The sequence below is a fragment of the Leguminivora glycinivorella genome, chromosome 22 (genome assembly GCF_023078275.1).
Source record: "Leguminivora glycinivorella isolate SPB_JAAS2020 chromosome 22, LegGlyc_1.1, whole genome shotgun sequence".
NCBI classification, from domain to species: domain Eukaryota; kingdom Metazoa; phylum Arthropoda; class Insecta; order Lepidoptera; family Tortricidae; genus Leguminivora; species Leguminivora glycinivorella.
The window spans coordinates 8283804-8311482 of NC_062992.1; the positions used below are offsets into that span (position 1 = coordinate 8283804).

The window sequence follows — 27679 nt, forward strand, 5'->3', positions numbered from 1 at the left end:
TCGCCGCCGCACCGCGCCGGATTTCAGTAAACCAGCCGCCATGCTCCTGTGTAAGTTTAAATTTACTTTCCCCATTACTAGTTATGACAAAGTTTCATATTCTATAGGTACGTACAATAGTTTAGGAAGTATGTGTGTATTGAAAGTTACAACCTGTTCAAGAGTGAACAGGCATCTTCTGGGCGAGGTCACTCCATCGTAGGTCGTAGGCCACGTCTTTGTCTTTGGCTATTAGTCTGTGGTCAAGAGTAAGCCCATTTATAATAATAATAAAAAAAAAGGTACAAGTCTTTAAAGGAACCGATGCATGAAACCGAAATAAGTACAAGTGTTTAGATTTTTTAATTAACTATTATGAAGTTCAGATTTTCTTTGGTCGTTGTCTAATAATAAAATAAAAACAATAATACTAATCATAAACTAAACGTTAATCTAAAAATAAATACCTAAGTAAACTAAAAATATTAAGAACTAAGTAACCTCCTTAGGCATGGTGCCGTAGACACTGGCAGCATTTCCTCGTTGTATCGCAAGGCTTATTCTTTGGGCGAGGAAGCTGCCAGCCCTACGGTCCCCGCTGACCTCTGATAAAATTGTGTATTAATGTATTACTTGTTATGCGGGAAATTGAGTCTTGAGGGATTTAGTCAAATCTGTAGAGTTGAATAACACTAAAATTTGATGATTCAACTATTGAAAGTTTGTACGGAACCCTCGGTGGGCGAGTCCGAATCGAACTTGGCCGGTTTTTTTTTATTATAGATGGGCTTAGGTACTCTTGGCCACAGACTAGCCAAAGGCAAAGACGTGGCCTACGATGGAGTGAGCTCGCCCAGAAGATGCCTGTTCATGTGCACTCTTGATTTGAAGGTTGCCGGGTTATATGAGCCTATTATATTGACCCGATTATCATCTCCAGGTCTCGCAATACTCCTCACCAGGCTATGCTTCAGCGAGGGCGTGACTTCAGCAGAAATATTCGATCTATTTGACGAAAACGTCGAACTGGAGAGGCCGGCCGTTGAAGACTACATGTTTCGCAGAGAGATTGCAAGAATCAAAAATGCTACGGTAAGTGCCGTTTTACATTATCCGATCCGATATCGGACGTCCGATGTCCCTATATATTCGAGGCGCCATCTTTAACGCGCGCATTTTATCGCGGCGCGATGCCGCAAACGCGAGTGTGGATTCTCTCTGCGTATCGAATCCACACTCGCGTTCGCGGCTTTTATTATTGTAGGTAACAATATTTTACTTTATAAATGTTATATTTTACAGGCATGCTTGGGAAACGCCGAATGTATCAAAAACTATATAAAAACTGACCAAAACTCTCCAAGCAATATTCTGAAACAGCTCTTTGGATCCACGAATAGCACTTTTGTAAAGCCTAATACTATTAAAGGCAAGAAGTCCCTGAAGTGGAGTCGTAAAGATATGTATCAGCTTCGAAAAATGCTAAATCAATTTTTAAAACACGGCGATTAGCAGCGAAAATGAACAAGTGTGATTTTCATATACCTATAATATTTATATCTCTTGACTAAGTATGGTTATATATGATTGACTTTTTGTCACAAACAGCTTAATGTTCTCTCGATAGGAATTAAATCCAAAGTAACGCCGTCATTTTTCGATTTTACCTATGAAAAATTAAAATGAAATATTTATTTTTCAAGTAGGCATATTACAATGCGCATAATTATGAACATCAAATAAAGCTACGCAGGCTCTAGCCCTACGCCTCAGCCTCGAGAAGATTTCAGTCCCCCCTCAGTTGGGAGGGGGGTATCCACTATGGGACCGGCAAGAAACTCGGCGGGCCACTTCTTTTCAAAATATTACATCTTATAATTAACATGCATTAAATAACAAGATACAATTTACAAATTAAGTGTCACAAAAAGTGTACTTTATTAAAAAAAATAGTGAAAAAAGAGTAAGGTCCATGGAAAATTTAAATATAAAAGTTTTGTTAATAAAAAAGTATCCAAGATACAGATGTGATTTTATTTTTCCTGTAATGTATAAATATAAAAAAAAATTAATATGTAGAATTTTTCTGACGACGTAGTAACTTCACATTAAAAATTTTATGTGCTTCCCTTTCATATTTTTTTTTCTAACATTACGGCTTCCGTTAGGAACTGAAATTCCTGAGAATATTTATCTGGTCAAATAAGTGAAATCCTAAAGAAAGGCCTGGGTGGCTAGCCGAATGGAACAATCGCTCACGAAACGCTCACGAAACGAAGCGCTAGTAGATATCTATCTCTATCGCGCTTGCGTATTGGCGCGACAGAGCCAGCGGCGTATCGCTTTCGTTTGACGTCGGAGAAATGCCATTCGGCTACGGGGCCTGGGGCTGAAAGGTAGTCTGAGATAGATAGCTAAGAAATAGTTATTTGTTATACAAGGGGGCAAAGTTGTATTTTAACGCCGAGTGTGGAATTGAAAAACGAGCAAGTGAAAGGATTCTATAGTTGAACCACGAGCGAAGCGAGTGGTTCGAGAATAGAATCCTGAACTTGCGAGTTTTTTAACACACGAGAAGTAAAATACATTTGCACCCGAGTGTAACACAAAACTTTTCCCCTCACTATAGCAAGGAAACTACAACGCAAAAAATGCGTTTATCACTGCTTCCAGAGTAGTTCCACAGGTGGTAAATCATCTTTATTACTAGATTCACCTACTTTTATCAATTTTAAAACAGTTAATTTGGTTTTATTCAAGGTCAAATTACTTTACCCACTAGTGGATAAAATGCGTTTTTACCCGCTGGTATTAAAGGACAAAATACGTGTTTCCGAGCTAGTGAGGGGAAAAAGATATTATCGTGAGCGTTTCGTGGGTGTTTGTGCATTGCAGAATCATTTTAAAGTCTTTAAACCTTCGAGCGTGTATTCCGATCCTGCAAAACGTGGTCAACAAAGGCTGCTATGTCCATTAGTAAGCCCATTTATAGTAAATAAATAAACAAGTAGAAATCCGTGGTCTTAAATATATTACGTCTTTACAGGCATGCTTGGGAAACACGTGTATCAAAAACTTTATCCAAAATGGCAATAACCCTCCGAGCAATATGACGAAAAAATCCCTTGTATCTACAAATAACACATATATGATGCCTACTGAAACTGAAGGCAACGAGTCCCCGCAGAAGTTGAACGATAGAGAAATTACAAACGGAACTGAGTTTCCTAAGGTAATTAAGGAGAAAGAGGTACGTCAACCAATTGGAACCCTAGGCCACTCTACAACCATGTCAAAATGACAAGCAGTAAGAGATTTCTTACAATCTGATTCATAACGTCACTATGACATAGTTCTTCAGTGGCGTTAGCATAGGGTTCCAATGTTCCAATTGGTTGACTATACAATCTCGATAATCCGGCACGATGGCCCGAACGTCCAGTAATCTGGCACTAAAATAGAAATGCAAGTTATCATTCTACTTATAAGTCTAAATTTATCATTTATTTATTTTACAGACTTAACTTAAAGTGCATTTTCACATTATCCGATCCGATATCGGATGTCGGACTGATATCCCATACATTAGAGCTCGTTCCCACTATGTCGTCTGTCGGATTCCGATTTTAATCGGGTGTCGGACAAGTGTGAATAGCTTCATATAAAATGTTCTGCCGCTACGACACACGATAAAAAAAAAACGGCCAAGAGCGTGTCGGGCCACGCTCAGTGTAGGGTTCCGTAGTTTTCCGTATTTTTGTCAAAAACTACTGAACCTATCAAGTTCAAAATAATTTTCCTAGAAAGTCTTTATAAAGTTCTACTTTTGTGATTTTTTTCATATTTTTTAAACTTATGGTTCAAAAGTTAGAGGGGGGGGACGCACTTTTTTTTCCTTTAGGAGCGATTATTTCCGAAAATATTAATATTATCAAAAAACGATCTTAGTAAACCCTTAGTCATTTTTAATTACCTATCCAACAATATATCACACGTTGGGGTTAGAATGAAAAAAAATATCAGCCCCCACTTTACATGTAGGGGGGGGTACCCTAATAAAACATTTTTTTCCATTTTTTACTTTTGCACTTTATTGGCGTGATTGATATACATATTGGTACCAAATTTCAGCTGTCTAGTGCTAACGGTTACTGAGATTATCCGCGGACGGACGGACGGACGGACGGACGGACGGACGGACGGACAGACAGACATGGCGAAACTATAAGGGTTCCTAGTTGACTACGGAACCCTAAAAAGCGTGCCGACAGACGTCATAGTGGGAACGTGCTCTTACGGGCGCCATCTTGTTACAAAACAAGTTAAAACGCATTAAGTCTATATGCATTCCATACTCAATTCCATACATACTTACTTACTACAATTTTCTTTTCATTGACAGACGAAGATACAAGTTTTTTTTTAAAGTAGTGACGAATTTACGCATGAATGGTAAACTTAGTCCGTTTTCTCATTATCCGATCCGATATCGGATGTCGGAAGGATTTCAATAGAAAAAATCCAAGACGGCGCCTGTAATGTGTGGTATATCGGTCCGACATCCGATATCGGATCGGATAATGTAAAAAAAGTACTCAGTGCCGGATTATTACGAATATTTTAGGATCGTAACATGAAACTTACATGGACAAATATTATGTTTTACAGGCATGCTTGGAACCCACGTGTATTAAAAACTCTATCCAAAATGACAAAAACCCTCCAAGTAATATAACGAAACAAGAACAACCCTTTGGATCCACAAATGAGTCAAATGACACATATATTAATATGATGCCTAATGAAACTGAAGGCAACAAGCCCCTCCAGTCGGGTGGTAGAGAAGAGATTTCAAACGGAACTCAATTTCCTAAGGTAATAAGTTAATAATGACAAGGATTATTTATATAGAGTTTACAAACTTCATACTAAGAACCGTACCTACATTTTTTAGCGCCACCTATTAAATACTATCATAACTACATTGATGATGCCTACAAATTTATTTTTTCAAAAATGTGTATTGACATGATATCTTATGTCATTAAATTACACCGTGCGTTATTTTTTTATTATTTTATACGTAAACTCATCTCTCTTAGCAACATTACTAAGAATTCGTCTTGATATTTTTTTCAGTAAACTGGTGAATTTTATCTTGTCTCCAAATCCTTCAGAAATAACCGAATTAATTGAAACTTCAAAATGAAACAGCTCTACAACTCTAGTTTATGGTACATAGCCGTCAGGTTTTAGAAACTTATTTTAGATACTTATTTTTAAGGATTTGTGTTTTTTTGTCCATAATGGCATCACCGTCCATTATGGGGTATTTTACCTTATAGTTAACCAATTGGAAGGGTTACCCTCATCTGGCAAAATAATTTTAGTCTGAAACACACTTCGCATAACATGTTTCGCAGAAACACTTTCGGTCGAATGGTAATTTTGCAGAAAACTTAGTTGGCATTATTACTACCACGCATAAGACACATTTGGCAGAATATTGTTTTACAGAACATTACTTTGGTCGACTTTGGTTTAGCATAATTGTATGTACCATAATAATCTTATAGCATAATATTACATTAGCAGAATTATTACTCGCTATCAGAAAAGAAAAACGGCCCCAGAGTCACCATTAGGTACGACGACGAGCGAAGCGAGGAGGAGTGTTAGGTATCTTGCATCCCCAACACATCCAACTCGCTATCAAATAGCAAATTACAAATTTATGCCTCCTAAGTATTATGCACAAATATTATCTGCAAATGTATTGTTCGACTAGAAAAATATTATGCTGATCAACATTATGACAACAGACGATTCGGTATTACAAAAATCTGCGAAATGATTTGTGCCAAAGCATATTCTGCGTAAGGTGTTTCTGCCAAACTTGACTTCTGCCAAGAACTATTATACGAATCAAATATATGCGTAAAAAGTTTCTGCCAGATAATAGTGAACCATAACGTCACTATGACATAGTTCTACAGTGGCCTATGGTTCCAATTGGTTGACGTACTTAAATATTGTGTCTTTACAGGCATGCTTGGGAAACACCGAATGTATCAAAAGATCTGTCCAAAATGACCAAAAACCTCAAGATGACATAACGGTACGATCCTTTGGTACAACAGATACCACATTTATAATGCCTAATGAAACTGAAGGCAGCAGGCAGTCGGGTGGTATTGAAGAGATTTTAAACGGAACTACGTTTCCACAGGTGATGAGAAAAAGATAATTTAGAATCGTAGCAAGTAATGATGTGCAAGTTGCGGACACTTACCAAAAAAACCGGCCAAGTGCGAGTCGGACTCGCGCACCGAGGGTTCCGTACAAACCTGCATTTGATATGAATTTCAACTTGATAGCTCTACGCGTTCATGAGGAAAAAAGTAATAAGTTTATATTTATTAAAAAATATATATTTTGTAATGTAACTAAAAATTTAAGGTTTTCGGAATTTTTCCTTTATGTGTGCTATAAAACGTTGCTTCATGCCAAATTTCAAGATTCTAGGTCGACTGGAAGTACCCTTTAGGTTTTGATTCCCTTGCGAGTACTTGCGAGTTTCAAAATATGCAGCTTAAATTGCTGTTTCTTTTGATTGCGTTGACATAGAAGTTTGATTTTGTTACAGCTTAAAGGTATTATAGACCTGAGTATTTGGTATGAATTTCAATTTAATACCTCTACGCGTTTATGAGGAAATGGGTAGTAAGGTTAAAATTATTAAAAAAAAATATATTATGTGATGTAACTAAAAATTTATGGTTTTCGTAATTTTTCCTTTATCTATGCTATAAGACGTTGCTTCGTACCAAATTTCAAGATTCTGAGTTCACGGGAAGCACCCTGTAGGTTTTGATTCCCTTGCAAGTGTCGAAAATTTGCGGCATAAACGGCTGTATCTTTTGATTGCGTTGGCTTAGAAGTTTGATTTTTTCACAGCTTCAAGGGACAGTAGACCTGAGTAATTGATATAAATTTCAGCTTCATACCTCCACGCGTTCCTGAGAAAAAGGGTCTTGACAGACGGACGGACGGACGGACAGACGGACAACAAAGTGATCCTATAAGGGTTCCGTTTTTTCCTTTTGAGGTACGAAACCCTAAAAATCTTAAATTTCTTGAAAAATTCACGAAACTTTCACGAAAAATATAGGGAATTTAAAATTATGAAATGGAAAGTTTCCATCCATACGAAGTGTGGAAAGTTTCCGAAGTTTTCCTATGTGAAAATTTCAGAATTTTGTAAACTTTCCGTCGTCAACTCGGCACATCAGTAGTAGCAAGTAGAAAGCCGTAGACGTAAATATTACTTATTGAAGTGAAACTTCTGATTTGACTTGACTCTAGTTCGAATGTCTTGTGACATTTAATAATTTAACTTAATGTATTTTTAGTTTTAGTACCTATTTTTACCATTGAAAAACAATACGTTACGAAGTTTCACTTCTACCGTGCAGAGGGACTTCACACACTTTTTTTTTACAGGCATGCTTGGGAAACACCGAATGTGTCAAAAGATCTGTCCATAATGACCAAATCCCTCCAAGCAATATAAGAGATATAATAAATAACCCATTTGTAGTGCCTAAGGAAGGCAACAATATCCTCCAAAAGTCTGGTGGTAGAGGAGAGCTTTCAAGCGAAACCGATTTTTTTGAGGTAATTTTGTATAAGTAATTAATTAGAGTGTGTAATTAGGTCCAATCACGGATCACAGACATTAATTGTTGATCTACTTCTACCTTATTTTAGGGTCCCCCCACATCTAGCGTCTCGCGAGCGTAGCGTCCGGCTAACTGTATGAAAAAAGACGCCGCGTCGACGTCGTGCCGAAGCGGCATCAGACTTAGCCATACAGTTGGCCCGATGCGACGCTCGCGAGACGCCAGATGTGGGACCCTTATATCCCCAAATTGTGTATTAGTAAGAAAGATTTTTGCGCTCGCTATTATGCTCGCGTAATCGCGTATGCATTTTTGTTCTTTCCTCATGGAAGTATGGACCATTTGACTAGATTGACTCTAACCCCTTGGACCTTCCATATTGCTATCCCACTAATTAATGGGTACCGCAACTAATAATCCGTGATATTTTCCTTTCAGGACATCTCACTGCCGGCACTACCAAAACTGCCATCCTTCACCATCAAGCCCGTTCCGTTGTCATGCCCCGAAGATGAGATCCCGGCTAATATTGGGCCCTACGAGGTGCCGACACAAAGAGACATGGTACTGCATGTACGGAACCATCTCTTGGCTATGTACCGTGGCTTCCATGCTAAGGCTATGTTCTTCCTGAAAGATGTGAAAGAGGTAAAATAAGTACCTAAAGGATATTTTCGTAGTAGGTATGTCTGCTATTTTTATAATTTGAAGAAAAAAGAAGGCAACAAATTAAAAAAAATACTCGGAGTTTTCCTCCACAAATGTGTATAGACGGTGAACCAAATCTTGTCACTCAAAAATGGCGCGAAATTCTAATTTTCAATGGGAATTAAACCATCGCCCCTACATTTACAATATTTCTAAAGTGCTATGGCTCGTCGATGATACCTCTAACGTCGAAAGGCACGCGTACGCGTTTTATGAAGATCCTACATTTTTCAAATTAGCCGCCTTTTTTAGTGCCAAGATTTGGTAATCGCACCGTTCACTGACAAAGTGGTTTTACCACAGTATAAAACAAAAATAAAGATTAATGTTACAGGCAACACATGCAGCCTGGTCTCGTAAAATGCTATGCAGCAATCCCACGGATCTGATGCACTACAGACGCTGTGTTCGTTGGGTTGGAGGCCTGAGCGTGCTTACCACCAAGAGCCTGGTCACCGCCTTGGAGACAGCTCGCCATTACATTAGTACCCTCATGCAGGTATACAATTAAAATGTATCAAGCTTCATAGAACGTTAACCAGTACTAATATAACCGTGGGTACTACCACTTTTAATGAAACAACTTAAACTTTCACATTTAATGAAATATTCAACATAATCTTTACAGGGAAAAATATGCAATATTTCGGCCATAGGCGTCGACCCGATCCACCTGATTAGGATTCTAGCCGCGGAAAAGGTGTCCCTGGAATTCGCGCTGCCCGACTTTCTCAGGCAGCTCGACGCGTGCTCCAGGCATTGTCCGGGGTACGTTCAGAATTTCAGATATTTTAATATCTCAGTGAAGGAGATAAATCTAAATTAAAGCTTGGCCCTAATACAATAAAAATAAATTCCTGAAATACATTCAAATAACACAAAAGGTTTCCTAAATTGTACTTATACCATTTTTTTTCAGAATCCGATTGAAGCTTCCGCATGAGTATTCAAACAATGCGCATTTAACGGATAAAGACTTCGTTATAAGACATTATTTGACACAACAAAATTTTAATCAGCAACTGAAACAAAAATATAAAATTTAAATTTATTTAAAATGAACACGTCCTTTTTGAACGCACCTACAACTATGAATCGAGCTTTCACAGCTAGAACGCATACCGCATACTAGATGGCGCCACTATATATGAACTTTTGACGTGAACTTGACTGAAAGTTTTTAGAATAACTTAACCAAAATACTTAGCTAAGCTTTTAGCGGAATGTGCATAGTGATATCGTGGGAGTGAACAAAAACTATAATTAAATTATAATACAATGCATGAGAAGTGTTTATGTTTAGACCTGTAGTTTACAAAAAACCTTCCTTGTGAATAAGATGGTCCTAAGCTGCCAAAAGAATTTCGTTTTACCAAGGTAAGTGTCCCGTGTTGTTTTAACTTAGATTTGCTCTTTATGTCTGTTATTTCGTTTAGATGTAGATCTGGTACGAATAAAACAACCTTTTTGTAAGAAAACGTGTAGATAATGTCTGAAAGTAGACCAACTTTCTATTTTGGTTTGTAGTTATTTGTAAACACGTTTAATATTTCCCATAGCCCACTTTACAACAATAAATTAAACGTATATATTCATATATCTTATTTACAATCACGAGAAAGGAACATTCTCATACAACAATGAGTATAAAAGTCTCAAGCATACAACATATTGTAAGAGTTAACTGATGCTTCAGCTAGTTAATGTTACTACCTAGGATAAACTATTAAGGAAAGTTCATTATTTTTTAAAGTGTTAACTGTTCTCTGTCTATGCTTGGTAAAGATTGTTAAAATTGTAAGATTTAGGTAATATCTTTGCATTTTTTTTAGAATGATCGTTGTGTTCATTGTAGGGCTTAAGGGTTTCACTCCATAAATGTTTTGGCTATAAGGTTTTTTTTTCATAACTATATTTTTTCTTATATTTTCAAGGCTGGTTTTTTTATAATTGGTTTTAGAAAATATTCAAATAATCATCATTTCCTGATCGTTTTCACTGGCCATAGCTTGAGAAATTAGGATAAGTTAGAGAGACAAGTTACACCTTATAAAACAAAGCTGTATATTTTGTTTGTATGTTCATGATAAACTCAAAAATTGATGAACAGATATCTTCACCTATGAATTGAGTGATTTATAAGGATTCAGTTATGTTAACTATTTGTGCGACTTGGTTGAAAATAACAATATTTGCCGATTAAGTCAGAAAAAACTGTAATGGCTAAGAACTTTGGTACCCAAGCACGGATCCAGCCGTGCCCAGGGGGGGTCACGTGGTAAAGGCATGGGGCCCCAGGGGGGGGGGGGGGTCACGTGGTCTATTTGTATGGCCAACTTAGGCTTATGCTTATCCGCGCATGTTGGAACCTTTACTTAGGGTCCACTGCTGGACGAAGGCCTCCCCTCACTTCTTCTATTCAACATTGTTTATAAACTCCTGCCAACCCATATGCATCCAAGTTGACATATATTTTTTTATTTCAAAAATTATGCAAACCTGTGGACGGCCTTCTAAGAGTTTTTTCCAAATGGTGTACCCAATCAGCATGTGCTGCATGTGTAGGAAAATGAATAGGTGACAGTTTTATATACACACAAAATTAATAAATGATGATGATGGTGCAGGTTGTTCTGTATGGATCTGGCTATTTATTTACTTTTTGACTTTGAACTACTTGGATATCCATCTGTTGGGCCCTATGGTTGATCAGTATAGAATGCTTAAAAATAATTAGAAGAATAATACATCTACATTAGTAAAATACAATTTATTTGAATTGAACACTATTATCTATATAAATGCTAACACCATCTTACGATTAGGTACATTACTTAACACAGAATAATTAAATTCAGCCTTCAGTTACAATTATTTAGTGTTTCAAACCTGTGGCACTAGTGAATATGGGTATAAGTTTAGTATAAGAACCACCAAAATAAATATTATTCATTATAAATTCACAGAGGATAGGATCACATTAATTTATTATATAAAACATGCAGATCATAGTGTTATTATTATTATTATTAGGAGCCTGTTATGTCCCACTGCTGGGCAAAGGCCTCCCCCCTCTTTTTCCAATCTTCCCGATCTCGGGCAGTTTCGGGCCAGTTGTTAAGGAAGCAATCCAAGTCGTAGTGTATAATTCATAAATACAAAATAACAAGGTGTATTTTGGCATTAATAATGCCAAACGCATTATAAATACTAAACATCTTTGCTGCGGCAGTTGGTATAACTCATAATTAACAGTGATCCGGGATTTGATTGTGTTGGCCAAAATTACCGACCAAAAGCTTTTTTTTTCTTGTAGTTTAATATATAAAAAATACTACCCACACTCAAATAGAAATGGTTGCCAATATGTTACAATCAATGTGTGCTTAGAATGCATATTATGATTAAGGTAATTTTCTAAACTTTACCTATTACAATTTCTTGATACAGTTAAAAAGTAATATCATTTCCTACTTTTCTTCTTTTCTTTATGAGACTTCTTAGATTTACTCTTCTTTGATTTCTTCTTTTTCTTTTTCCTCTTTTCTTCTTCCGAGTCACTGCTTTCTGAGTCTGATGATGATGATGAGCTACTTGATGATGATGATGATGAACTTGATGATCTAAAATAAATAATGAAACTTGATAATAAATCCTGCAAACATATATTTTCAGTACAGATGGTGTTTTTTTACGCACTAGTTAAGAGCGAGAAGTGGTTCATTATATGTCAGGTCGAAACTTCAGAGGCTCATCTGTACTGAAAAACGTCGTACGATACACGTGCGTAAAGGAAATTCGTAACTCGTGTCGATTTAAAACACTCCCTATGGTTGTGTTTTAATTTAGTTTTGAACTTCCTTTTTAACACACTTGTATCGTAATGTACTATTTTATAACATGAATATAAATAATCCTATAAATATTGATGTTGACTGTAATTTATGTAGCAAACATGTTAATTAAAAAAATAATATGACACTTTAAGTTCTCACATTTTGCACACATTTTTAAAGACTCAACATGGGTCAAACTGAAGTGGCTCTGGACTCTGGCTTTTGATAAGGCTATGATCAAGATATGAATATTTTGAAGAGATCAATAACTTACCTAGATCTCTTCTTTTTACTTTTCTTGCTCTTTTTCTCCCGAGCTCTCTTCAGTTTCTCTTCCAGCTTCTTACGTAACTCTATCTCACGAAGGCTCTGCAGCGGAGTGGCGTAGTCCTGCTCACTATCGCTACTTGTGCTGCTTACGTCTAGGACTATTTCTTTGTTTGGGTCTACCTGTAATTAAAATTTTGTTTTTACTTATTCAATTGTTTTTACTTATTAAAATTTTACGATAAGATTACAAATGGTGGAGTTAACGTTTTAATCTACTAGTCAATCATTGGGCAAAATAAAGTAAAATATGATTTTCTGCTTTCAAGTATTCAAAATGGAATATTTATTTATTTGTATTTTATGTAGTTACTTTGTCAATGAGTTAGGTGGTTTTAAATTGTTATCCAACTGTACCCCTAATTTGAATATAAAAAATACTCCACAGAAATATCTAGAAATCGTTTGTAATGCATGTATAAATTTATTTCTGGCACTAAGAAGAGATGTGTATCGTGGTAACCTAAATTGATATTTTGGCAGACTTATTTGAGTGAGCACCAATGATATTAAAGGAATATTAAGCTTAAATAACTAATACTTACTTTAATAAAGTTTCGACACTGAAAAGTTAAGTGACCAGCATAGCCACACTTTTTACACGCCGCCCTGGACGAGTCTTTTCCGATTTTACCAAAATCCGGATAATTCGACATTGTTTTATACAAGAAATAGTCGAAAAATAGTAAAACGTAAGCCCAGTTTTCACAACCAAAGTTAACATAACCTCAAATGTCAACGTCGAAAATAAAAACGTCAACAATGTTTGGTTGCGTTTCGTTCGACGCTTTTATATTGTTTTAGTTTCATAACGTGAGTCTTTTGCAAGAAATTAGAATGTGTTTCTTTAATATTGTCGTTTATTTATTTTGATTTGGTACAGTGTTTTTATTCTCATTGATGTACATTTATTTTAGCTGCTTAATTTAAAATTCATAGTATTGATTTTACGCTTTCCCGGCAGCGATAACAAAACGCATAAGCCTCAATCCGTTTCACGCATTCTCCATTCTCGTTCATTACCAAACATAAGGCTCCGCGCACACGGGCGACAAAGTTGCTCGGCAACTTTCGTATTTGTATGAAAAGTTGCGTCGCCTCGTGTGCGCACCTTCATACTAGCCCATAGACCGAGCGACGGAGACAAAACAGTTTTGTCGCCCGTGTGCGCGGAGTCTAAAATTAACTCAGATACACCCTCTAGAACAGTAAAATGGCGCGAAGATTTTTTTTTTCATGAAGTCTACTTTTTTATCTTTCTTTTTGGTTTTCTGCTAACAAATTGTGTAGGTATGTATTAAAACAGCAAATATTTCACAGCTAGCTAATCAAGAGAAATGTTACGACATGGCGGAGTTCCTGCCCCTCTGCGACGTGCTTTTCAACGTGATCTCGCTGGCCGGTTACTTCTGCGATGTCGTGTTCGACGTCGTGATGAGTTACGCGCTCCTCGAACGCGGCTATAAGGCCACGTTCGCGGCCGCCATTTCTATAGTCGTCACGTCGCTTCTTATAACGCAGGTAGGTGTACAAAAAATGAACCAATGCAAACACTCTTCTCTAATTAGTCTAATTACAGTCTTTATTTTCTAAACAACAGACTTGGCAGCAATAAAGTTTGGCGGTGCCACTAACACCATAAACCATAAGCGTCATAACGGCGCGAAATTCGAAATGTATAGTTTTCTCATTGGCGTTTTCTGCTTTAACTATTACTACTATTAGGCACAGTGCACCGTCAAATCAAGGGTGAACAGGCAGGCATCTTCTGGGCGAGCTCACTCCATCGTAGGCCACGTCTTTGCCTTCGGCTAGTCTGTGGTCAAGAGTAAGCCCAATCATAATAAAAAAAAGTGCAGTGCAGTTTCCAAAAAAAATAAGACAGTAGGTAATATTAATGTAGGCGGACCGAGTTGGACTCCCGTAGAACTTTTTATGTTGCACACTTTATTTTACGAATTGGTTTGTCAGACTACTTGAGTTATTTTAAACTTAAAAAATTATGTTTTTTTTTTAATGAAGTACGAAAGGTAAAGGAAAACATCGTGAGGAAACCGGACTAATCCCCATAAGGCCTAGTTACCCTTTGGGTTAGAAGGTCAGATGGCAGTCGCTTTCGTAAAACTAGTGCCTACGCCAAATCTTGGGATTAGTTGTCACAGCGGACCCCAGGCTTCCACGAGCCACGGCAAATGCCGGGATAACGCAAGGAGGATGTTTTTTTTTAAATGGTTGTCTATTTTGCGCCTTTTCCTACTAACAATTTACTGTGCAAATGTTAACGGCCGCACAAGCACCGTACCGCATCAAGGTTTTCACTACTATCCTGTAAGTGGGAGCGAGAAAGAGTTATTCTTTGCTCGCTCCCACTTACCTACAGGTGCGGTGCGGCCGTGTGTTAGCTACTTTAGATCTGCCGGACTACAATTATGTTTTCACCTCACCAACAAGGCTTACTTTGCTATTCGAAAACAGATAACAAAATTGCATTTTATCCACAAGAGGGCAAAGTAATTTCATACAAATTTTAACTTGATGTCTTAAGCTGGCTTGTAGAATTTACGTATATATGATGATTTTGAATCATAAATATTGAAATAAATGGATGGATTTGATTTAATTTGTTCGTGTTGGTGTGGTGAAAAATTTTATGTTTCACTCGGTGAAACGGTTCAAAAATATCTGAACACGCCTCTATTGCCTAGGCGTTAGAGGCGTGTTCAGATATTTTTGAGTACCTCGGGCGCTCTTATATATCTGATGGCGACTGTACATTGTGCAACAAGGGGACGGAGTTGTACGTATATATTACAAACGAAAGTAAGTTAAATCACGACGGATTGCCGGAGCGATTTAAAGACTCGAGATAGTAATATTCATACTCCCCGAGTTACACACAATGTTTTTCATCACACTCGCAATGTAAAAAATATGTAAATAGATGTAAAAAAGTTTTAAGTACGGTACAAGAAATTTCATTACTCCCTTGGGAGAATGATTTTTCTATAACCCACGCTCCGTCTGCGTGCAATAGCACATTTAAAGTGCGGTGATGAAAATAACTATTTAATTCAGGTCCTATCCCTCCGGTGGTACGTGTCGATGTGGGGCGCGGAGGAACGCGCTCGGTCGCGGGCGGTGGCGGCGCTGCACTGCCTGCAGCTCGGCGTGCTGTGGCGGTACGCGCGCCTGCTGGCCCCCGTCGACACCAGCACGCCGCGCGTCAAGCACCAAGTGCGCGACCTCTGTGAGTACTGCTGGAGACTGCACACAGCGGTGGCGGCGCTGCACTGCCTGCAGCTCGGCGTGCTGTGGCGGTACGCGCGCCTGCTGGCCCCCGTCGACACCAGCACGCCGCGCGTCAAGCACCAAGTGCGCGACCTCTGTGAGTACTGCTGGAGACTGCACACAGCGGTGGCGGCGCTGCACTGCCTGCAGCTCGGCGTGCTGTGGCGGTACGCGCGCCTGCTGGCCCCCGTCGACACCAGCACGCCGCGCGTCAAGCACCAAGTGCGCGACCTCTGTGAGTACTGCTGGAGACTGCACACAGCGGTGGCGGCGCTGCACTGCCTGCAGCTCGGCGTGCTGTGGCGGTACGCGCGCCTGCTGGCCCCCGTCGACACCAGCACGCCGCGCGTCCAGCACCAAGTGCGCGACCTCTGTGAGTACTGCTGGAGACTGCACACAGCGGTGGCGGCGCTGCACTGCCTGCAGCTCGGCGTGCTGTGGCGGTACGCGCGCCTGCTGGCCCCCGTCGACACCAGCACGCCGCGCGTCCAGCACCAAGTGCGCGACCTCTGTGAGTACTGCTGGAGACTGCACACAGCGGTGGCGGCGCTGCACTGCCTGCAGCTCGGCGTGCTGTGGCGGTACGCGCGCCTGCTGGCCCCCGTCGACACCAGCACGCCGCGCGTCCAGCACCAAGTGCGCGACCTCTGTGAGTACTGCTGGAGACTGCACACAGCGGTGGCGGCGCTGCACTGCCTGCAGCTCGGCGTGCTGTGGCGGTACGCGCGCCTGCTGGCCCCCGTCGACACCAGCACGCCGCGCGTCAAGCACCAAGTGCGCGACCTCTGTGAGTACTGCTGGAGACTGCACACAGCGGTGGCGGCGCTGCACTGCCTGCAGCTCGGCGTGCTGTGGCGGTACGCGCGCCTGCTGGCCCCGTCGACACCAGCACGCCGCGCGTCAAGCACCAAGTGCGCGACCTCTGTGAGTACTGCTGGAGACTGCACACAGCGGTGGCGGCGCTGCACTGCCTGCAGCTCGGCGTGCTGTGGCGGTACGCGCGCCTGCTGGCCCCCGTCGACACCAGCACGCCGCGCGTCAAGCACCAAGTGCGCGACCTCTGTGAGTACTGCTGGAGACTGCACACAGCGGTGGCGGCGCTGCACTGCCTGCAGCTCGGCGTGCTGTGGCGGTACGCGCGCCTGCTGGCCCCCGTCGACACCAGCACGCCGCGCGTCAAGCACCAAGTGCGCGACCTCTGTGAGTACTGCTGGAGACTGCACACAGCGGTGGCGGCGCTGCACTGCCTGCAGCTCGGCGTGCTGTGGCGGTACGCGCGCCTGCTGGCCCCCGTCGACACCAGCACGCCGCGCGTCAAGCACCAAGTGCGCGACCTCTGTGAGTACTGCTGGAGACTGCACACAGCGGTGGCGGCGCTGCACTGCCTGCAGCTCGGCGTGCTGTGGCGGTACGCGCGCCTGCTGGCCCCGTCGACACCAGCACGCCGCGCGTCAAGCACCAAGTGCGCGACCTCTGTGAGTACTGCTGGAGACTGCACACAGCGGTGACGGCGCTGCACTGCCTGCAGCTCGGCGTGCTGTGGCGGTACGCGCGCCTGCTGGCCCCCGTCGACACCAGCACGCCGCGCGTCAAGCACCAAGTGCGCGACCTCTGTGAGTACTGCTGGAGACTGCACACAGCGGTGGCGGCGCTGCACTGCCTGCAGCTCGGCGTGCTGTGGCGGTACGCGCGCCTGCTGGCCCCCGTCGACACCAGCACGCCGCGCGTCAAGCACCAAGTGCGCGACCTCTGTGAGTACTGCTGGAGACTGCACACAGCGGTGGCGGCGCTGCACTGCCTGCAGCTCGGCGTGCTGTGGCGGTACGCGCGCCTGCTGGCCCCCGTCGACACCAGCACGCCGCGCGTCAAGCACCAAGTGCGCGACCTCTGTGAGTACTGCTGGAGACTGCACACAGCGGTGGCGGCGCTGCACTGCCTGCAGCTCGGCGTGCTGTGGCGGTACGCGCGCCTGCTGGCCCCCGTCGACACCAGCACGCCGCGCGTCAAGCACCAAGTGCGCGACCTCTGTGAGTACTGCTGGAGACTGCACACAGCGGTGGCGGCGCTGCACTGCCTGCAGCTCGGCGTGCTGTGGCGGTACGCGCGCCTGCTGGCCCCCGTCGACACCAGCACGCCGCGCGTCAAGCACCAAGTGCGCGACCTCTGTGAGTACTGCTGGAGACTGCACACAGCGGTGGCGGCGCTGCACTGCCTGCAGCTCGGCGTGCTGTGGCGGTACGCGCGCCTGCTGGCCCCCGTCGACACCAGCACGCCGCGCGTCAAGCACCAAGTGCGCGACCTCTGTGAGTACTGCTGGAGACTGCACACAGCGGTGGCGGCGCTGCACTGCCTGCAGCTCGGCGTGCTGTGGCGGTACGCGCGCCTGCTGGCCCCGTCGACACCAGCACGCCGCGCGTCAAGCACCAAGTGCGCGACCTCTGTGAGTACTGCTGGAGACTGCACACAGCGGTGGCGGCGCTGCACTGCCTGCAGCTCGGCGTGCTGTGGCGGTACGCGCGCCTGCTGGCCCCCGTCGACACCAGCACGCCGCGCGTCAAGCACCAAGTGCGCGACCTCTGTGAGTACTGCTGGAGACTGCACACAGCGGTGGCGGCGCTGCACTGCCTGCAGCTCGGCGTGCTGTGGCGGTACGCGCGCCTGCTGGCCCCCGTCGACACCAGCACGCCGCGCGTCAAGCACCAAGTGCGCGACCTCTGTGAGTGGAGAGACGAGAGACCTGTGTATCACGACGAGAGACTTAGTCCGTTTTCACATTATTGGATGTTGGAAGGATTTCAATGGAAAAAATCCAAAATGACGCCTGTAATATATGGGATATCGGACAACTATTATTATCACCAATTGCTCTTAATTTCATTTTAATTTAATATGACGATCATTATGAGATACCTAACTATTAGACTTTTAATTTGACTTGTGCTTTATTATTTATTTACTTTTTAATGACATGACGGTCGGTGGTTTTGAAAACCACATTTACAAATTGTTAATTTAATAATTTCTATTGTTTTTGAGTATTATTGACATTATATTATTGTATTTTTTGCATGCCAAATTATTATAATTGACGATCATAATGTAAATTCATATCTTAGGCACAGTATAATAAAGAGTACTATGGTACAGTATGGCCACTCCCGTTCCCCGCTGAAAAACGCTCACCCCCTCTCGGTTACGTCACAGTTAACGCCTGTCAAAAACGCCAACAGTCGACCTGTCATATCTCACTCATACAAGCATGGTAAACGTTCACATACACGAGCTTAGAATGTGTGCTAGGAACGCGCCTCTTTCATATGTTTGATCGCCAATGTCCGAGATGTGTCTTAGGTTAACGTAGAATAATTTATACTGTAATTTACCATTATGAAATAAATAAAGTAAAGTAAACATTTACAGGTATGCTGCGGCTGGTTCACGCGTTTTGCGAGGCGGCCCCGATGCTGCTGCTGCAGCTGAACGTGCTACTCCGAGAGGAACCCGAGCCTGAGCCGCTGGACTCCCCCGGGATCTCGCCTGGTAATTACATACAGTACTCAACTGAACTAGCCCTAAAAATAATACCTCTAATATCGAATAGGGTACTACCTCGGCGGTCGGGGTGGTGTAGCGGTCGAACACGTCAGCCGCGTTAGCCGGAGACCCGGGTTCGTTCCCGGCTTCGCTACCAGTGGGCTTGATCGCTTTTTCTTTAGTGTATGGTATCTATTTCAGTTTATAATTGTTACTACTTAAAAAAAAATAAAAAATTAATAACATTATTTGATTTTTTTCTTACATCGATACCGCCTTGCTAAGGCCGGGCGCAGCTCAACATTTATGAGCACGAAGCACGCTCTTACATTAAGCAGGGTTCCGAGTTTGTAGATATTCAAGCGCGTGAAGCGCGCCCTTACAATCCTAACATACAGCAGTGTACCTACCCTGTAGAGTCGGGCGCAGCCCCACATTCAAGCGCGCCAAGTGCGCTCTTACATGCGGCAGTGCACCTAGGTTCACTAATATCTTGCAGAAACTTTTTCGCATATATTTGATTCATATAATAGTTCTTGGCAGAAACACCTTACGCAGAATATTCTTTGGCATAAATAATTTCGCAGATTGTTGATTGTTATAATACCGAATCGTACTTTGGCATAATGTTGATGACCTTAATACGGTTAAAGATTATTTATTCCCATAAGAATTACAAATTCACTTACATGAGAATATCTTACTACTTAACTTAATTCTAGTTAAGTAGTAAGATATTAACTTAATAGTCTTCTAGTCGAATAGTACTTTCGTAGATAATATTTGTGCATAATATTTAGACGGCATAATGCTGCAATTTGCTTTTTGATAGCGAGTCGGATGTTTTGGGGATACAAAATACCTAACACTCCTCCTCGCTTCGCTCGTCGTCGTACCTAACGGGACCTCTGAGGCTGTATTTCCTTTTCGATAGCGTGTCATAATTCTATTCTTGTAATAGTATGCTATACGATTATTATGGTACATAAAATTATGCTAAATCAAAGTCGACCAATGTAATGTTCTGTAAAACAATATTCTGCCAAATGTGTCGTATTCGTGGTAGTAATAATGCCAACTAAGTTTTCTGCAAAATTACGATTCAACCGAAAGTGTTTCTGCGAAACATGTTATGCGAAGTGTGTTTCTGACCAAAGTTATTTTGCCAGATGAGGGAACCGTGCACCTATCTATTTATTTATTTATTTACGACACGGGCGACATTCAAGCGCGCCCTGACACAGCCTGACAAAGTCCCTGACACAACCCGCCCTAATTTTTCTTTTTTATTTCTTTTTACAGCCGGCAACGCAGCATTCGCAGAGCTCAACGTGATATCAGCATCCCTGTCACTCTTCTCCGTGTGCTGGGCTCTGGCCAGCTTCAGCAAAAACGTGCGACTGAGAAATGTGCACCGGCTGGTGCTGACGTGGCTTGGTGTTATTGTTCAGGTACTTTTTATTTTTAACCCCCGACGCAAAAACGACGGGGTGTTATAAGTTTGACGTGTCTGTCTGTCTGTGTGTTTGTCTGTGGAATCGTAGCTCCCGAACGGAAGAACCGATTTAGATTTAGTTTTTTTTTTGTCTGAAAGCTTAGTTAGTCGGGAGTGTTCTTAGCCATGTTTCATGAAAATCGGTCTATTATGTCGCGGTCGGGGTTTTTTTTTAAATTTCAATTTTGTGGTTAGGTTATTATACAAGTGTTTATTTGTTCTGCCGGGCTATTTAATCACCGAAAATAGTGTCTTTATAAGTGTTATGTACATACTTGTACTATCAACTATGTAGTTGACTATGTAATTGTATGAACATATGTAATTATCTATACCTGTGAACCTTCTGCCCTAGTAATAAGTTTCGATATGTATGGGTATTCATTGACGTGACTGTACAAAAAAACGCGACAAATTACTGAAATTACTTTTACAAATCTTACATTACCTCCATCGCTTCCACTCTTGATCATCCCATAATTTATTTTTTTTGTCCAGTTCCTTTGGCGGTTGGGGACGATCTCGGCGCGTATCTGCGCGCTCACTGCTTACGCTCTAGTCTACGAATACTGGGTCTTCTTAGTTATAGGTAAGTTTCAGTTTCAGCCCCGTCGTCTGTTTCTGTCAAAAAATTGTCATAAAAGAATTAACTTTGACATACATTTTTAAAGTCCAACGGCATATGTTAGGATCCTTATCAAACACAGACGAAGGGTTAATCGCAAATAACTACTTTAATCGAATCTTAGCCACTTTCGACTGAGATGATTGATGATTTATTGAATTATTTGAATCAGAATATCATTGAATTATTGAAAGAATGTGCAGAAAAATAACACTGTGTTCCCATTTCTCTTTGCCGGGCACAAATGCGAATTAGACTTTTCACTAAAATCCATTCGCCTTTCATTCATGGTAGCGGTCACGTGGGGCGATAATAAACTAAAATAGCACGCATGTAAACGAGAAAATGAACCTACATTCGATTTTTTCTTCCCTTTTCCATTCCCTCCCTTACTAAAATCTGCATGATAAAATTATAACACAGATTGCTAATAGTACACCTGTTTCTCTTATCCAGGTCTCCACTGGGTCTCAATGTTCTTATGGCTTATCTCGCCTAAGAACGTGTTCGACGGCGAGCGCGTCGGTCGCGCGAGGAAAGCGTTACTAGCCGCGTTGATAGCGGCAGTATATGTGCTAGCTTATGTCAACCTGCAAGAGCATAGGCATAAGCAGAAAATGGTGAGGTTTCGCTTTATTCTTTCTAGAATTTGATCATAAATATTGGCTTGAGAAATTTATATAACCAGAGTAAATCCATTGTATTTATACATCTCAGCTAGGTTTATGTCAATATTTTTACTCTATCATTTATATTTTTGTATTCGTTTATTTCAGACATAACAGTCCATATTGTTACATTACGTTACACTTATATTTAAAATTAAAGCTATAGAATTCAATTATTAATTTAAAATGAAAACCACAATTAAAACAAAATAAATACGAATTAAATTAAATCAAACTAAACTAAATTATATCAAATTAAATTAAATTCAAAATTTCAAATTTCAAATTAAATTAAATTAAAATTAATATAGTATAAAATAATTTGTGAATATTAATATTATATAATAAATTAAATTCATTCAATCAAATAAAGTAAATAAAAAGCGGCAAAATTTTGTACCGTTTGAAAACACAATCGTGGTAACATTAATAAACAGAAGTTTAGGTACGCAAACCATGTATAAACTGTGCCCCATGTATGAATGCCATAGCGCGTTGAGAAAGTTCCGTAACCATAATAATTATTTGGATAGTCAACGAGAGTAGAAGTTACTTCAATATCTTATTATTTAGTCGAAAAAAATCGTTAACGAGTATTTGGCCTCTAATAATTACTAACTACTTAATTTCTTCAACATTTTTTTATGGTTTCAGGTGGCGTTTTACGTAGTAATGTTCGTAGAGAACGCTCTACTCCTAGTGGCCTGGTGGTGGGCCGCGCCACGGCCGAATATGTCCGTGGTGGGCTTTTCCGCTGCCGCTTATGTTTCTGGCCTGGCGTGTATGCTGCTCTACTATAGGTATGTTCTTGTAAAACTTGTTCTGTGTTGTTGTAATGTAGGTTTGTTTTGCTTTGCTTATATATAAAGAGTATTATTCAAATAAGTTAATAATAGGCGAGACGACTAAAAAAAACTAATTATTCCGTCAGTTAGATTATCAAAGAATTTTAGACACGTATTTTTTCTTTTTTTTTTCGTAAACGAAAAACGACGACGGTACAGTGCGTTGAAGTTTCGCGTGATGTCACGCCTAGGTATAATTTTCCCTTAGAAGTGACGTCACAAGCCCCCACTTCGGAACTTTGATGGTCTATATCTTTGTATTTTTTCATTAATTAGAAAAAGCTAAAAATATGTGTTCAGTATTTTTGGACGATCTAACTGACGGACTAAACAGAATGCCATTTTTTTATTGTAGTCGTCATCCCTATTAAATAACAATTTTATATTTTAGGTATTTCCATGTCCGAAGATTGGGCTACATGTTAGGAGAAAATCAACAGGGCACAAATAGTACAAATGCATCGTCACAAAATAAAAATGGTAAGAAACGTTAGAGTTTTTGACATTATTCTTGCAATGTTTGGTTGGTTAAAACGCTTAGTATGAAAATAGTGTTTAGTTTTGTTTTTTTTATTGTTAGAGGATTACTTGTTTTGAGATAGTAGAGCGGCGAGAGGGTCTCGGGAAAAGTTGATGTGACTGGAGAGTATACTGCTGACAAGTGGTATCGTTGTGATCGGTAGACTTTACTGAGTACGAAATAATGACTTGTCACTTTCTCAGACTGTGGGGGGGGTTAACTATGACGTCACAAAGATCGCGGTCCCGGGTTTAAATTTTTTGCCAATTTGTCTAGAACCCCTTATCCAATTTTGAAAAATGAGGTGTCGATTGAAAGCGTATAACATGCTGATTAAGATTTATTATATGTGAAAAGTATAGTTTTGTTAGTTATTTTTTAATTAACAATAATGCAAAAAATACGTTTTTTTTACTCTCTTTTTAGGGTTCCGTAGTCAACTAGGAACCCTTATAGTTTCGCCATGTCTGTCTGTCCGTCCGTCCGTCCGTCCGTCCGTCCGCGGATAATCTCAGTAACCGTAAGCACTAGAAAGCTGAAATTTTGTACCAATATGTATATCAATCACGCCAACAAAGTGCAAAAATAAAAAATGGAAAAAAATGTTTTATTAGGGTACCCCCCCTACATGTAAAGTGGGGGCTGATATTTTTTTTCATTCCAACCCCAACGCGTGATATATTGTTGGATAGGTATTTAAAAATGAATAAGGGTTTACTAAGATCGTTTTTTGATAATATTAATATTTTCGGAAATAATCGCTCCTAAAGGAAAAAAAGTGCGTCCCCCCCCTCTAACTTTTGAACCATATGATTAAAAAATATGAAAAAAATCACAAAAGTAGAACTTTATAAAGACTTTCTAGGAAAATTGTTTTGAACTTGATAGGTTCAGTAGTTTTTGAGAAAAATACGAAAAACTACGGAACCCTACACTGAGCGTGGCCCGACACGCTCTTGGCCGGTTTTTTGATTTTTGTGACTCAAAAAGGCAATGAAAACGGCCACTTAGCTAAAAAATATGTTATATAAATCATTTAACTACATTATTAAGCTATCTGTTGCTTTTTGAATTTCTACGATCGGATAATAAATGAGCAAACTACAACCACATACCTGTAGGCGGGGAGTACCGCTTGACACGCGTTCCCATACATTCGGCGTCTACCAAATTACACCTCGCGCAAAATTCGTTTCAAGCAGATATACCTCTAATCTTATTCATCGTAACCTATCAATATTGATATCATTTGAAAGCACAATTAAAGTACTTTAAAAAACAATGTCAATCATTTTTTTAAAATCAATAATCGCCAGTCTGTGGTGGTTACAAAGGAAAAAGTGGGTATGCAATTTGACTGGTTTCCTAGGTTTGATACCCTAGACGAGTTTAAAAGGGGAGGTAAAGGTGACATATGGGTTTTTCTCTGGCCTAAAAGCTACACAGAGGGTCAGGGAGAAAAAACTAGGGTTTAAGTTTAGTTTTAAGTTATTTTTTCCTTTATTTGTTGATTTTATTGTGTTAAATTTTTTGTAATTTTATCAAGGATACACGTTGGTTTCTTTTGCTAAAAGTTGCCTTTTTTATGAGAAATGTTATGAATTTTATGGCTTTTTCCGATAGAGACTAAAATTAACTTTCAAATAAGGCCACATAGTCATACTTTTACTTATATAATATTAAGGGTATGACTATGTATCAGTAGGCCACATAGTCATACTTTTACTTATATAATATTAAGGGTATGACTATGTATCAGTATGACTATGTGGCCTTATTTGAAAGTTAATTTTAGTCTCTATCGGAAAATGCCATGAAATTCATAACATTTCTCATAAAAAAGGGAATTTTCAGCAAAAGAAACCAATGTGTATCCTTGATAAAATTACAAAAAAATTAAACACAATAAAATCAACAAATAAAAGAAAAATAACTTAAAACTAAACTTAAACCCCTAGTTTTTTTCTCCCTGACCCTCTGTATAGCTTTTAGGCCAGAGAACAACCCATATGTCACCTTTACCTCCCCTTTTAAACTCGTCTAGGGTATCAAACCTAGGAAACCAGTCAAATTGCATACCCACTTTTTCCTTTGTAACCACCGCAGACTGGCGATTATTGATTTTATGAAAATGATTGACATTGTTTCTTAAAGTAATTTAATTGTACTTTCAAATGATACCAATATTGATAGGTTACGATGAATAAGATTAGAGGTATATCTGCTTGAAACGAATTTTGCGCGAGGTGTAATTTGGTAGACGCCGAATGTATGGGAACGCGTGTCAAGCGGTACTCCCCGCCTACAGGTATGTGGTTGTAGTTTGCTTATTTATTATCCGATCGTAGAAATTTAAAAAGCAACAGATAGCTTAATAATGTAGTTAAATGATTTATATAACATATTTTTTAGCTAAGTGGCCGTTTTCATTGCCTTTTGAGTAACAAAAATCAAAAAAGAGAGTAAAAAAAAAGTATTTTTTGCATTATTATTAATTAAAAAATAACTAACAAAACTATACTCTTCACATATAATAAATCTTAATCAGCATGTTATACGCTTTCAATCGACATCTCATTTTTCAAAATTGGATAATGAGTTCTAGACAAATTGGCAAAAAATTGAAACCCGGGACCGCGATCTTTGTGACGTCATAGTTAACCCCCCACAGTCTGAGAAAGTGACAAGTCATTATTTCGTACTCAGTAAAGTCTACCGATCACAACGATACCACTTGTCAGCAGTATACTCTCCAGTCACATCAACTTCAAAACTAGACGACTTTTTTCAATTCCGCCGCCTTACTAAGATGCAAAGAGCCACCTATATTTTATTTTGTTTTTTTTTCAGGGAAACAGGCGAATAACGCTGACAATCCTGTGATTCCGGGCGTGTTCAACTGTCGGTTTACAAACCCGGTCAATAGCAGGTAAGCAGAATTTATATCATTACCGGGGGCGGCTCACTCCGCGATTCTATCGCCGCGCTACAAGTACATGATGGCGACCGCGAGTTCGCGGCCTAATCAGGGGTGGCGTGCGTTCTCACGGAACGCACGTTCGCACTTTCTAATGTTACTTTTAGTCGCGAGTTTTTTTTTAATGTTCATATGAGATGTCCGCGTGTGGAATGGCTAGTAATGCTTAGTTAAATAGATATCATGAATAAAATAAATACCATAGGATATTTTTAAACAGATCTACTACTGATTAACTCCCCCAAAAAGATTCAATAAGGCTTGTGATAGTTGTGATGTTGGAACTCAAACAAAAATATATAAATACTATATCTATACCTATAAAGTACCCAAGACTTGAATAAAATAGTATAACATTTTATCTCAGTATTAATTCGTTTTAGTCCATAGGCAACCCTATCGCCGGGCGCCGCGCACGTGCGGCTCGTTTCTTTGTAAGAATTTTGTAGGCATTTTAAAAGGCGGCATGTCGTGAACATCAAAGCAGTGGACCTTCTGTACTTGTACTATTATATATTCTGTGTCATTACTAGCTTTTTCCGGCGGTTTCGCCCGCGTGCAAATCTAATCTTGATTTCCCATACAAACCTTGGACCCCTATTTCACCCCTTAGGAGGTGAATTTTGAAAAAAAAACTTCTTAGTGCTCCTCTACACCTTATAAGGAACCTACGTGCCAAATTTGGAATCTCTAGGACCGGCGGTTTCGACTGTGCGTTGATATGTCAGTCAGTCAGTTTCTTCTTGTATATGTTTAGATGTTTGTATCGTCGTGTTTAATTTTAATTATTTTTTCACCTCACTAGCTCGGAAAGTACATCTTTATTCTTGAAAAACATATAGCGAAATCGCATTTTATCCACAAGAGTGCAAAGATTTTTTTTAAATTATAAATGGGCTTACTCTTGGCCACAGACTAGCCAAAGGCAAAGACGTGGCCTACGATGGAGTGAGCTCGCCCAGAAGATGCCTGTTCACTCTTGATTTGAACTCGCTTCGCTCGTGGTTCAACCATAGAATCCATTCGCTCGCTCGTAGTTCAACCCTAGAATCCATTCGCTAGTTCGTGTTGCAATTCCACACTCGGTTAAAATACAACTTTGCTCCCTTGTATAACAAATAACTATTGAATTCCTCGCCACACACCGTGGTAGTATAGGGTGTCCTCATATAGCAGGCGAGCGAGTACGGTCGCG

At 40.5% G+C, this 27679-nt stretch overlaps 3 protein-coding genes across 3 annotated transcripts in view; 2 read left to right on the forward strand and 1 right to left on the reverse strand.

Moving 5' to 3' along the window:
* Positions 1–9652, forward strand: LOC125237861. The gene is made up of 10 exons (XM_048145090.1): positions 1–50; positions 920–1071; positions 3026–3211; positions 4648–4854; positions 6026–6208; positions 7483–7656; positions 8100–8309; positions 8704–8868; positions 8998–9137; positions 9289–9652. Exons 1-10 carry the CDS (start codon positions 41–43, stop codon positions 9413–9415), a joined length of 1554 nt encoding a protein of 517 aa, XP_048001047.1. The 5' UTR covers positions 1–40; the 3' UTR covers positions 9416–9652.
* LOC125237860 overlaps positions 9621–27679 on the forward strand; it is a 24920-nt gene continuing 6861 nt past the window's right edge. The window contains exons 1-10 of the mRNA XM_048145089.1: positions 9621–9746; positions 13853–14053; positions 15608–15779; positions 19241–19360; positions 20657–20805; positions 21348–21438; positions 21931–22094; positions 22797–22942; positions 23379–23467; positions 26358–26436. Coding sequence (XP_048001046.1) covers positions 13880–14053; positions 15608–15779; positions 19241–19360; positions 20657–20805; positions 21348–21438; positions 21931–22094; positions 22797–22942; positions 23379–23467; positions 26358–26436 — 1184 coding nt within the window. The 5' untranslated portion in view covers positions 9621–9746; positions 13853–13879. The remainder of the gene's footprint in view (positions 9747–13852; positions 14054–15607; positions 15780–19240; positions 19361–20656; positions 20806–21347; positions 21439–21930; positions 22095–22796; positions 22943–23378; positions 23468–26357; positions 26437–27679) is intronic.
* On the reverse strand, positions 11514–13259 carry LOC125237862 (protein SREK1IP1-like). Its single transcript, XM_048145091.1, has 3 exons — positions 13078–13259; positions 12480–12655; positions 11514–11992 (listed from the first exon to the last, which is right to left on the reverse strand). Exons 1-3 carry the CDS (start codon positions 13186–13188, stop codon positions 11833–11835), a joined length of 447 nt encoding a protein of 148 aa, XP_048001048.1. The 5' UTR covers positions 13189–13259; the 3' UTR covers positions 11514–11832.